Below are 13,124 nucleotides of genomic sequence, written 5' to 3' on the forward strand. Positions count from 1 at the left end.
ACTCAACCTTGCATTGCTCGCCGCCCCCTTGAGCCCTTTGGTGGACTGCCGGGTTACCCTGGCGGACAGCTGGGTGGCCTACCAGCCGACCCTGGTGGGTGGCAGTTGTCCACCAGATGTCCCTGTCAAAAGCCTTCCCCACTGACCGAGCTAATGTATGGCCCAGCTTCCTCTATGAGAGGGAGATATCTCTAAACAACAACAGCAACTCAACCTTGGAATCTTTTGTTGTTGTTTACGTTAGTTCCTGGGTGCATGTGGTCACTTGTTGCATTCATCTGTTATATTCACGTGATGCCCTCGTGTCCAGTCTTATCTCATTAATGTAGCCTCAGATAAGCTCAAGTGCCCCTCTGCTAATATGACCCAGATTTATTCCCAGCGTGGTGTGTGGTGCGTCCGTGTCTCTTAGCTCCAGTGTCTCCTTTGGTAGTGTTCTTGTAAGGTTGCACTTCCTCGCACCACTGCCTTGAATGCATATAATACCTCAGTGCTGTCTGGGATGATTGTTATACCTTGTTTCCTTAGTTCTTTGCTGTTTCTTGTTACATTGCCAGTATTAAATCGTTGTGTCAGTAAGTAGTGTCGTCTGATCCAATTACTCTCCGTCCCATCCCAATATGTATTCGTACACACACACGCACACACACACACACACACACACACACACTTAGCCTACGCTTCATCCCATCCCATTCTGTATTCGCGCGCGCACGCGCACACACACACACACACACACACACACACACACACACACACACACACACACACACACACACACACACACACACAGTTGATACCGTAAGCAGTATACACAGATCCTCATGTACTGTATCAAGCCTGTACAAACGTTTCCATCACCTTCAGATATCTGCATAAACATCAGTTATCTTTTAAGTACCTGTATAAACATCACTGCCATCAAGTATCTATACAGACATTCATTACTTCTAGGAATCTCACGAGCACCCATTGTATTTGAGAATCTGCACGAATATTGTCATTACCTCAAGTATATACAGAAGCATTCAGTAGTATCTGCACAAGCATCCATTACCGCTAAGTATCAGAACCAACGCTGACATTACCACATCGATCACAAACACCCATCATCTTCAAGTGTCCACACAATCATACTCATTGCTTTTGATTGAATTATCTCAAGGATGGCAGCATAAATCCCATATTATGAAAGTTACCATCACATCTGCACAGACACCTATTATTTTAGAGAGCTGCTGCACCAACACTTTTTTCACACTGAAATGCCCTCTGTTCTACCAACACTTTTCTCACCCTCATTTACCTGACATTTCCAACATTTCTCTCAACCTCGTATATCCGTCATTCTTCCAACACTTTTCTTGCCCACATGTCCGCCACTCTTCTAACATTTCTCTCCTCCTCTTTACCAACATTTCCCCCACTCAAATGTCTGCCACTCAGCCAGCACTTCTTACCCACTGTGCTAACACTTCTCACCCTTAAATATCTGCCGCTCTACCAACACTTCCTCCATTCTCAAATGTCCGACACTCAACCAACACTTCATACCCTCTCTGCTAACACTTCTCACCCTCAAATACCCACCACTTTTCTCTACAGAGCCTGATGACAGCCTTGATGATGCCGAGCGACTACGGTGTGGAGATGTTCCTTGGGTCCTCCCCGGTCCTCACCTCTGGGTATCTTGCCTCCCAACCCTTCATCCACGACTACCCTCGTTTCACACCCCTACAGTCCTCGCCCCTACAGTCCACCCCACTACAGTCTAAATCCCTGCACGCCATCTGGGGCAGTGGAGGTAGCCAGTCATGCGGTGCCATGGTCAACGGCAGCAGCTTCAGAAACGCTGGCTTTGACAGTTCCGTCAACAGCACTACACCTGCATACAGCAACGGTCTTGGCAATAAGAACAATGCCCTCAGGTGAGCTTTGGGATAGCATAGATTAGGTTAGATTAGGTTATAATAAGCACTTGGTTAGTTTAAGTTAGATTAGGTAGGTTAGGTGACAAGAAGATCAACTCTGTAGGTGAGCTGTGGGTTACCTTAGGTTAGGTCACATTTTTCTAGGCTTGATTAGTTAGGTTGTAATAGACTCTAGGCTAGTCTAAGTTAGATTAGCTTGGTTAAACACTAAGCTCTCTTAGATGAATGGCCAGTTCTTGAGATCACCTGATGAATGGCCAGTTCTTGAGATCACCAGGCAGTTCACTCAGCTCAGATGGGTAAGGGCTTATATATCCCCCATTAACCCTGTCTCAAGGAGAGTTTCGGAGCTGAGTAAACTGTCTGATAGTAGCAAGGATAGCTGTACTGTAGATGTCTTGTAAATAGATATACTTTAGATAGATATAGATGTAGTTGTATTAGATATTCTGAGGGGCTTTGTGCTGAAGCCTAATATAGCAAGAATTAAATAAGAATAACAGTACCATAGTTGAGAAATTAAAGAAATAGGTGCCCACTGGTATTTTAAGCTCCAGATTTGAGGTTACTTTTCCCTACTTTATAAGATCTAGTTAGGAGCCCAGTGAAAGTTGCAGTTGACACATTGAATATTTATTAACCCACAGGTCCAGTGGTCGACGGCCGCCTGCCAAGAAAAAAGTAGAATCCCTGAATTTGCAGCCCATAAAATCGTGTTTGGTGGCGAGACAAGAGGAAGGAGAACTAGAGGTGAGAGACAGTATTTATGTAGTCTGTGTAAGTGGACAAATGCACGAAGTTTTGGCGTCATTTCTGTTTCTTAATGGTACTGAAGTTTGCTCACATGAACTTGACAGATTTTTGTACTTTTGTAGCTTGCTTGACATAGCTTAGTGGCAGAAGGTAATACAGTGGCTGTACATCCTTTCCATAGCACCTCATCCCATGATTAGCATCATATTCTAGGGCTCAGCTCTTGCTACAACTCAGAATTCAGAATGAAGATGGGAGTTTTAGGAGAGAGAGAGAGAGAGAGACTGATTGACTGACCAAAATTATATGGAAAAGAGCATCTCTATTAAAAATACATCCCCCTTATCTCATCAGTGACCAAAAATGAGTAGCAGTAATAATGAAGTAGCAATATTTATATGTCTTCCTCACTCTCCACACAGCTTGGTGCAGTCTCCCCCACACGACTAAAGAAGAAGGTCGTCTTCGCTGACACACAAGGCCACCCACTAACAGAAATCAGAGTCTTAACAGAGCGCCCAGACTGCCCCCCTAGATGGACCCCCGATTTCCTCGAACAGGTGAGCATTATTATCAATATTACTATTATTATTATTTTTTTTTATTATTACATTATTAATTATTTTATTATTATTATTTTATTATTATTATATTATTATTATATTATTATTATTTTTATTACTCACTACTACTACTACTACTACTACTACTACTATTATTTTTGCTTTCCCTGAGCTCTAGTTGAAAGGGAATTGGTGGTGTAGTGGTAGCATATCCATCTTACAATTGGGAAGACCTTGAGTTCGAGTCCTGGACCACTCAGACTTAGATGAATTTGTTTCCCCCTTGCCCCTTTCTCACCTAGTAGCAGAATTGGGGACCTGTACTGTATGTAAATTTTGTCGAGTGTCATATAATGTGCCTTAATGACTCCCAGAGCAATCGATTGGTGTTGATCCTAATCCTCTTAATTGTACTGAAAGTAGAGTCGGAAGTAGTTAACTGTAGAGGAATGGTTCATGATGGCATTAGTAGAATAGTTGGATGTATGCTTGTTGACAACAGGAGGGTTTTTATTTAGTTGCAATTTAACTAGTATTCATTTTTAATCTGCACGGGAAAAGACAAGGGGGAATCAAACTGAATATGTTAAATTATTGCCATGTCCAGTGTAATTTTATTTTATTTGAATTTCATGTTTGAGATATTAACTTTGCAAGTCATAGTATTGGAGGGTGCCGGCAGTGAGATAGATATTTCGAAAGGTAGCTAAAGTGCAGTATATGCACAGGCAAGTAATTTAGATAGGTACTAGGTGCAGAGAAAGCTAAACTGAGAGATGAGACTTGAGGACAATCTGTAGGAGGGTGCTGTAGAGAAACAAGAGACAAAACCTTATTCTAGAACAGTTTCAGCAAAGTGTTTCTTGATATCATCCTATAAGGCATTAATGATAAGATGGGTGAGATAAAGGAGATAGTTGGAAATGAGAAGATCATCTTTACTACATGTATCATCAGGTGACGGGTGGTGCCAAGGCTGAGGCAGTAGCGGACCAATGGGAGCTTGCGTTCGCCCAACCTGCCTCAGATTACCTTGGCATGAAGGCCCGGTTGGAGAGTGACAATGTCTGCCTTGAGAATGCTGTGATTAAGGAGTCAGACAACACAATTACAGGCACAGTTAAGGTAAGAAATAACTTTTTTCTTATTTTACATATCTTTTGAATTTATTTTGTATAAGCTTGAGAGATGAACTCCCCAGTGAGTGGTTTTGTTGTGTACTTTTTTAATGGTAATTGTTTATGTTAGTCTCTCGATACTGCTGTCTAGCCACTCTGTAGCTTTGTACGGTATATAATTTGTGTTGTGGTAGTACAGTCTGACAAAATTGGATTTTTTCTCTTTTGTTTTGCAGGTGCGCAACCTCTCCTTCCACAAGCTAGTCAAAGTAAGATTCACTATAAACAACTGGGCCTCATATGAAGATGTAGAAGCCATTTTTGTCCCCTCACTTGGCACAGCGACAGGTGCATCCTACGATATTTACGACACTTTCTCCTTTGCCCTGCCTCTCCCAGGATCCATGCAGGCAGATAAGTTAGAATTCTGCATATGCTACCAGGCAGACAGCTTCGAGTATTGGGACAACAACAATAGCAAGAACTACGTCATAGTCTCTTTCAGGCCCAAAGCAAGCTTGGAAGAATCAAAGCCGAAGGATGTTTACGATGTTCAGATTGATGCCTGGAGTGAGTTTGCATCCTGGAATCACCTCAACATCAATGATTCTCCTTACTGGTGATATGAATGTCCAGGTATTCATATATCATGGATTCAGAAATGGATCAAGATCTACAAATATTTAAGCATCAGTGATCAATCTCCAAATCCTAATGAACATTCAAGCATAAGAAATGGAAGGATTCGAGAATCAGACCAGAATCCTAGAGTATTTGCGTTTACAGTGGTCTGGTGGTGCTTTGATGTATTGAGATTCATTGTGTTGTCAAGTTTTGCCAATGTTATTAAGTACTATGTATATGGTTGTAATGAAAGCTGTGAAAGGGAATGGATTGTATATTTGCCTTTGAGTTACATTAAATAAAATGATTGCAGTGCAATGCATCTGAACTTAGGGATATGAGTGGGTAGTGGTGAGTGAATGAGCATATTGTAACACTCCTCCCCCAAAAAAGAAAAACAAAATTAAGTGCCTCCCCAAAGTAACGATTCCCAAGAAACAAAAACTGGAATAACTAAAGCTTCCTGGCTATCCATGGAAGTAGGACAGCCATGGCAGCTCCCAGGACCCACCACCATGACACACCATCCCTCCATCTTGACTAGGACAGCAGGGAGGAACAGAGCAAGCCAAACGTGGGGCACATCGTGGTCGGCAGGACAGGAGCGATGCTATTGGTGAGTACGAGCCATTTTTTTTTTTTGTTACAATAATCCATTGGAATACATCAGGCGTTCTGGGTAATAAGGGAAGCACGCTGAAGACTTGCATCGCACTTCATTGGCGTGCTTGCCCTTATCGCCCTGAGTGCCTTTGTGTGTGTAATATATACCAATTATTATATATATATATATATATATATATATAATAATTGGTATATATATATATATATATATATATATATATATATATATATATATATATATATATAATGTACATAAAATAAGTTTGTGGTTAATATTCCTAAGTACCTAATCCATTAACGTGAATATAGAGAGTCCTTGTTCTCTGTCAGTGATGTGCTCCAATATATCACAAACTTTTCCATACAACTTACTGTGAATTGGAAGAATCTTTAAGGACTTTTTTTTTATGCTGTAACTTAAGAACATAAATATGGAAACCAATTACAAGGACTTTCTGTAGTTACATAATTGTATAGTGCATGGCTGTAGGCTTTGATACATACGTTATACTGCATTACTTGTTAAGACCATGGATTGTGCCAGAATGTGTAGGTCTTTTAATCAGATGGCAGTGCTCTGTATTTCAGTCTTGAGTCATATTCCTTCTAACCCCCACCCACCCCGCTTCAGGAATTATTGCGTAGAGTCTGTCGTACTTATTACATCGCTGCCAATAATTGCTCAGATCCAGCAGCCCTGCCAAGGATCAAACCAAATTGAGTTTCCACAAAGTTGGTGTGTGTGTGTGTGTGTGTGTGTGTGTGTGTGTGTGTGTGTGTGTGTGTGTGTGTGTGTGTGTGTGTGTGTGTGATTCACCAGGTCGGTTAGGAGCACGTGATGGTCGTGATAATCAGCTTTTACACACACACACACACACACACACACACACTCTCTCTCTCTCTCTCTCTCTCTCTCTCTCTCTCTCTCTCTCTCTCTCTCTCTCTCTCCAGGTATCCCTTAACTCGCAACATATCCCCAGGTCCTTCTGTCCTATGAAACTTGCACTGGTATGTCAAGTCTTGCAGAGAGCTTCAGTTGGCACTCATTTCCGACTGCCACCTGGGGCATAGCGTGGGTATGGCTAATTATGGCAATGGAGTCAGGCACCGGGTATGTGATTTGGGATTAATGGGCGGGATTTCCACACACACACTGATTCGCCGGCGGATTTGATGCTTCAGAAACTACTCAATTCCCCTGCTTCGAGAAGTGCTTGTTCTAATGCGTCGAAATTTCCTCTTTCTAATACTTCTAAATATTCAAGTCCATCGAAAGGTTTTGAATTCCTTACTGTAAGCCTCAAAGTACTCCAGGGGATCAAAATTTCGTCACTCTAGTGCTTTGAATAACCCTTTTAATGCTTTGAGAAATCCCCATTTTAATGCATTGAAATATTCATGTTCTGGTCCATCGAAATTTCCTTGTTCCATTGCTCAAAAAATCATACTTGATTGCTTGTGCTGTCAATGTTTGTAGTATTGGTTATGTTTAACTGTTAACTACTTCCCTCTGATGACGTAGTTTATTTTATTGTTGCTACCTAAAGACCATTGTATGTAAAGTAACCAAGGAGTGTGTGTGTGTGTGTGTGTGTGTGTGTGTGTGTGTGTGTGTGTGTTATCCTCTTGGGTGTAGGCTCTTTTTTTACACAGAGCCTTGAGAGATTCAGCTTTGGTATTGCAGGTGTAACTAGAGTAGGAGGGTGCGCAGTTTGGGTCTAAAATTGCGGTGTGGGTGTAGGGTACAAATCCAGAGTGTTGGTTAGGGAGGAAAGTGTAGTATGTAGGGTGAATGCTGGGTTCCAGAGTGTACCGTTAAGTGTGAGTACCGTGATCTGAGTGCAGCGAAATGAGGATGAAGGTGAAGTGATGTTGGTAAGGATACTTTGGGTGGATGAATTGGAAGTGACCAGTACTGGTAGAGATGATGATTGATGAGAGTATGGAAAGAAGAATATCGGTGTGAGAGAGAGAGAGAGAGAGAGAGAGAGAGAGAGAGAGAGAGAGACTATAGAAATTAGAAGGTGGTAAAGATAGAAGAGGAAGTCTGGGTAGAAAGGAAGTTGGGAAGGGAGAGTAGGAGGAGGAGGAGGCAGTGCAGATGGGATAGGCAGTACTAGGGTGGCTGTGCCAAGAATAGCCCTGTTGCCTAGGATGTGTGTGTGTGTGTGTGTGTGTGTGTGTGTGTGTGTGTGTGTGTGTGTGTGTGTGTGTGTGTGTTTTGCCAGAAGGGAGATAGGAAGAGCGTCATGTAACCTTACCGTACCAAACCCCTTACAAAACATTTGGCAGCGCGTGAGTGAGGTTGTTAAACTGTCACCTACCCGAAACACGAGAGAAAAGTAGTTGACGTCATGAAAATGGTTGCACAAGGTTACGAAAAATCGGTCGGTATGTGACTAGTACATAACAGTGAATGTGGAACGTAAGTTGTATGAATTCGTAGATAGTTTGTGAATGGTAGCAGAAAGTGGACAAATAATCGGCTGAGAGAGAGAGAGAGAGAGAGAGAGAGAGAGAGAGTCCTTGGTCATGGGTAGCGGTTGTGTTAAAAAGAGATAAATGAATGGCTGGAAAACCTTGAGAGGGGGTTGGGGGTAGACACGACTCCCCCCCCATACCCCCACCCTCCCCCCAACACACCCCTTCCCCTGCCCAGCGCCATAGAGTACAGTATTCTGTGGCGCGGCCCCTGTCCTTCCCCTCCACTCTCTTACTCCCTCTTCCTTCTTCCCCCCCCTCCCCTCTTCCCCCCCTCCCCTCTTCCCCCCCCTCCCCTCTTCCCCCCCCTCCCCTCTTCCCCCCCTCCCCTCTTCCCTCCCCTCCCCTCTTCCCTCCTCCCCTCTTCCCTCCTCCCTCCCATCTGTCACTTCTCACCTTCCTCCTCCACGCTTTCCACCGGCACCATTCCCGCTCACTACCTCTGTTCCCTCTGCCGTCTGTGTGTGTTGGCTGGCTGCACATGGTTAATTTGTCTCTTGCCGTACCGTCGGCTGCTGCTTGTCAGATCCTTTTCAGTTCAGTGTCCCTTTTTGTTTTTCTTTCCACCCCCAGACGATTCTATTCACTGTAGTTGAGCCATTCTGATATATATATATATATATATATATATATATATATATATATATATATATATATATATAGTGTGTGTGTGTGTGTGTGTGCATAGAGGGGGAGAGAGAAACCGTGCAGACGCAGACACCTACGTATAGGACCCAGACACGTGACACTTGTAAACCCATGACCTTGAGCCAGCTTGTGACAGACGAGGGGGGAGGGGGCGGTCGCAAGAAGTAAGACACGAGAGAAAGAGAGAGAGAAGGGGGGGGGAATTATGAGGGTACAAGTTATATATCTTAGAGGACGATTTCATGTGGAATAAATATAACCTTAATGGTCGAAATTCAGGGAACATTATGTTGGTGTTCAGAGACTGGGTGCGTTATAACATAGGTACTGGGTTCGTGTGATTTTGTTGTTTAGAGCTTGACTGGTATTGGGATACGCCTTATATTGCCCTAATATTGGTATCGGGTACGTCTGATCTCGCTGTTTAGAGCTATATGGGGATTAGGGTACGTCTTATAATGCCCTGAAATTGGTATTGGGTACGTTTAATCCTGGCGGGTACGGTATTGGGGTAGCTGCGTCTCTTATCCTGGCGTCACATAGCTGTTTTCTACTACTACTTTTCCCACTACTCCCGTGCGCCTCTTTTTTATTTTTTTTTCCCCCTTCATCCTTAACCCTTAGTGCTGGCTGATGAAGACCTGTATTTTGTAGTTAAGAGCTCCTCTAGACTGCTCAAGAAATAGTGTCATCTGTTCCTCGTGTAGTCTGAGTTTCGATCTACTGCTTTTAAAACTACAACTCTATCCCCTCTTAGTGTCTCCCTGCTCCAGCTTCCATCTCAGACCTTCCTGTCCCCTATCACTTCGATTTAGATCCATTCCCTCTCTTTATTTCTTCCCTAATCCCTTTGTCTATCCCCATTCTGATCCTTACCCACAGGCATCCACCACCTGGTCCCTAGCCTTGAACCATCTGCCCACCTATTCCTTACCCGTGTCCCTCTCATCTCCCCCTCCCCCCTCCGTCCTCTCTACTCTTCCATACCCTACCTTACCCCACCCCACTGTTCACAACCTTGCAGTTTCTGTTTCCTGTTCCTAGGCATCTATTCAGCCCCGTCCAACCATACTCTGCCATCCTTCACTTTCGGCTACTCATTCTCATATCCTGTCGCAGTCCATCAGTCCTTTCTTCCTCTTCTCCACCCCCTCCCTCTACCTGTAATAACTCTTTTTTCCCCCTCCCTTACCGCTTTTTGCCCTTTCCACCTTCCCCATATCTCCTACACCCCTTTCTACTTTCCTGTCCCTATTCTTCCCCCCCCCTATAATTCTCCCTTCCCTCTCCCTATCTCCCGTTTCTCCCACTCCCCCTATCCGCTACCCATATCACCCTACAAGGACATCAGGGTTAGACAGTGTAGGCCAACCACTAAGTATGGCAACAGCGACCTTAATCCGACTGTAGATCTGCAGAGAGAAGGGGGGAGTGGAGGGTCGCAGAATTATGGAAACTGAGCGAAATATTTTGACATGGTTCAGTCTGCATGGGCACGTGGGAATTATAGAAGGTATCATTATCATCATCATCATCATCATCATTTTTTTCCACCTAATGACGGGAGAGAGGGAAGACAAAAGGAAAGAAAAAGGGAAGTTCACGCTTTCCGGTATACGTTTTTGCTTTTTCCTTTTTTTCGGTCAGCTTAATTCCCGTGTGTTTTTGTGATGCATAGTTTTGAAATTGTGTTTGAGTGTTAAGGGATATGGTTGTGTTTCCTTGTATCCAGTTCACGCCCGCAGTCAGCTTTCAAGTTCCCACAGTCATCAACCCCACCCCACCCCCCTACACACACACACACACACACACACACACACACACACACACACACACACACACATCCTCACGTTTCCCTAGTTGGACGCTTAATACCTAACCGTTTATACCGAGACTTGCATGACTTGTCGCAACCATGATCGGTGTAGTGGTATTGGTAATTTTGTGGGTCGTGCTGAAGGTCGGGGAAGTCTGTCAGACGAGGTTCATAACCAGAACCTGTTTACTTCCTTAGCTCAGGGTTGATTTCGCGAACTTATATGTCCATTCCTTAGTTTCGATCCATCCCGTCAAGTTCCAGCATTTCCCTGTCATTTCTGTCAAGTGCCATCGTTTCCCTTTCTGTTCCCTATACATCCCGTCATCCCATTCCCTCTTCAGTTCCGTCAGTTCTTTAAAAATCTGTCTTTTACCTGTCAGTTCTGCTTAATCATCGTCTGTTCCCGAGAGAATTGACTACCCCTCCTCCCCACCTGGTCAGTGAATGATTCGTGTGACCTTGACCACTGCAGGGTGTGTGTGTGTGTGTGTGTGTGTGTGTGTGTGTGTGTGTGTGTGCCGATAACTTATTGTGTCGGTGTCCTGTGTGTGAGTGGAGGTATCAAAGTGGTGGTGAGGGTGGAATAAGAATGTGGTGCAGCTGTTTGTGGATGTGCCGCCTGAAAGTTGTGGCGGTGAGGCGTAGGTGGGTAGTGGTTCTTCCTATTCAGACGTGGGAAGGAGGGGATAGGGAAGGAGTGGCGGAGGCTTGAGAGGGATGGGGATGGAGGGAAATAGGTATGGAAAACGGTAGGCGGATAGCGATGGAAAGGAGAGGGATGGGGAAGGGCAGCAATTGCAGAATGGGGATGGGGAAAGGAGAGGGATCTGGGAGAGGAATGGGGATGGGAAAACGTACCTGGGAGAGAAACGAGGAAAACTTAACTTGAACAGTAGTGGATTTACCCACTTATGAACAGTTCGCCTAGCATTAGCCAAAGAATGTGTATGATAGTGTTCTTGCATAATGATATGATGTCATCGAAGTCAGGTGCTCCAATCGTCCGATGTTAGTAGCTTCAGCTAACAGTGTAGGTAAATTTGCGTGTTCATTAATGCGTTTTATTGTAATGTACGATAAGTTTCGTGTTTATTGAATGTGTATATCGGTGGTGGACAGTGTTGGGTGGGTGGTTTCAACAGGCAGGTCGTGGCTCCTGTGTCGCCACCATCTCATCCCTGCGTCACGACCCTGGCGCCAGCCCAACACGGCGGGGGGAGGGAGGTGTCGTGTGGCATTACTGTTAGCTAAGTACCAACCGGAAACCTTATTCATAGACTCTCCAAAGCATTAGTTGTGTACTGCTGGTGTATAAGTTTGCATACTTATATTTTTGACCTCACTCATATTGCTACGAAATTCCTCAGTCGAACTGGTGAATATTAAAGTAGGAAGAAAAAACGAAAAACAAAACGATATGGGAAAATAGTTAACATTTACAGAGAACTGTTATCGTTTAAATTGATGAAGATGTATAGTATGTACTGGGGAGGGTTTAGCATCACCCTGAGTGCTTACAGTATATCAAGCCACTGTGGCAGCTCACCTTGCCGTTACGTTGGCTTAGGACATTTTGCAGTACCTCCCCCACAGCGATTTATATTGCCAGGTGTGCCTTAATAACAGCCTTTTGTTTGTTACTGATGCGGAGTGCCGTATGTCGTTATTTAAATACTCGGGTTCCTGTCGCCCTCCCAGCTGAGTATATAATATTTTCTGACGGTAAACGTAGATGAACTGGAATACTAAATTTGTTCCATTTTTTTAACACTAGACATAAAATTATACTAAGCCTTTCTCATCTTAGAAATATTACCCAGCAGAGGAAGGTAAAAAGGGTGAAACATTAGGCGAACTTATTTCCTGGGTGTTTATTGGTTCTGGTGTGTGTTCCTTGGTTCATTGGGGTGTGTAGGTGAGACGAGGCATGAAATGGCTTTGGGAACGTTGGGGCGTGGGTAGAGGGTTATGGGTCTGGCGAGGTGAGGCTGTTGGTTGGATAGGGTGTGGGTGTGGGACAGGACGGAGGAGATAAGGGGTTGGTGTGGATGGGTAGGAGTAGTGTGTGGATAGGAGACGGTAGGATGTAGATTTCTAAAGGGTAATAAGTGGATAGGAAAGAGTGTAGGTTACAGTGCAGATTCCAGAAGAATATGGATGGAACACGATATGCGAGGGTGTGGATGGGGGAAGGTCAGAGGGTGTGGATAGAATAAAGTATGCTGGGAGGATGTAGCCAGAGGATACACTAAAAAGGTGATCAGGGGAATAGTAGGGTGTAGGTGGACAGGGTATGGTTTCGACAGGGTGTGGTGGGTATAGGGTATGGCAGGGTGTGGGTCGAACAGGGTGATTAATGCCCAGACCAGGAAGGGAACAGAAACCTTTTAGGGGGAAACACACACACACACACACACACACACACACACACACACACACACACACACAGTTCCCTCAGGGCACCTGTGTGTGTGTGTGAGAGAGAGAGAGAGAGAGAGAGAGAGAGAGAATCCTAAGCGTAACAAATTTTTCGTGCAAATAATTTCTCTGAATCAGTTTTCCA

At 44.2% G+C, this 13,124-nt stretch overlaps 2 protein-coding genes across 5 annotated transcripts in view; both read left to right on the forward strand.

Moving 5' to 3' along the window:
- The window catches only part of LOC145415715 (uncharacterized), a 243,273-nt gene that overhangs the window by 173,590 nt on the left and 56,559 nt on the right, over nucleotides 1-13,124 (forward strand). The gene's annotated exons all lie outside the window — the stretch shown is intronic.
- The window catches only part of Gbs-70E (Glycogen binding subunit 70E), a 37,831-nt gene that overhangs the window by 17,155 nt on the left and 7,552 nt on the right, over nucleotides 1-13,124 (forward strand). For all 4 annotated transcript variants that reach the window (XM_080284929.1, XM_080284932.1, XM_080284930.1 and 1 more), the window contains 5 exons: nucleotides 1,606-1,928; nucleotides 2,579-2,681; nucleotides 3,107-3,244; nucleotides 4,205-4,372; nucleotides 4,602-5,605. In XM_080284929.1, coding sequence (XP_080141055.1) covers nucleotides 1,606-1,928; nucleotides 2,579-2,681; nucleotides 3,107-3,244; nucleotides 4,205-4,372; nucleotides 4,602-4,988 — 1,119 coding nt within the window. In that variant the 3' untranslated portion in view covers nucleotides 4,989-5,605. The remainder of the gene's footprint in view (nucleotides 1-1,605; nucleotides 1,929-2,578; nucleotides 2,682-3,106; nucleotides 3,245-4,204; nucleotides 4,373-4,601; nucleotides 5,606-13,124) is intronic.

The sequence above is a fragment of the Coenobita brevimanus genome, chromosome 103, assembly GCF_032717465.1.
Source record: "Coenobita brevimanus isolate Jiangsu-jjx chromosome 103, ASM3271746v2, whole genome shotgun sequence".
NCBI lineage: Eukaryota > Metazoa > Arthropoda > Malacostraca > Decapoda > Coenobitidae > Coenobita > Coenobita brevimanus.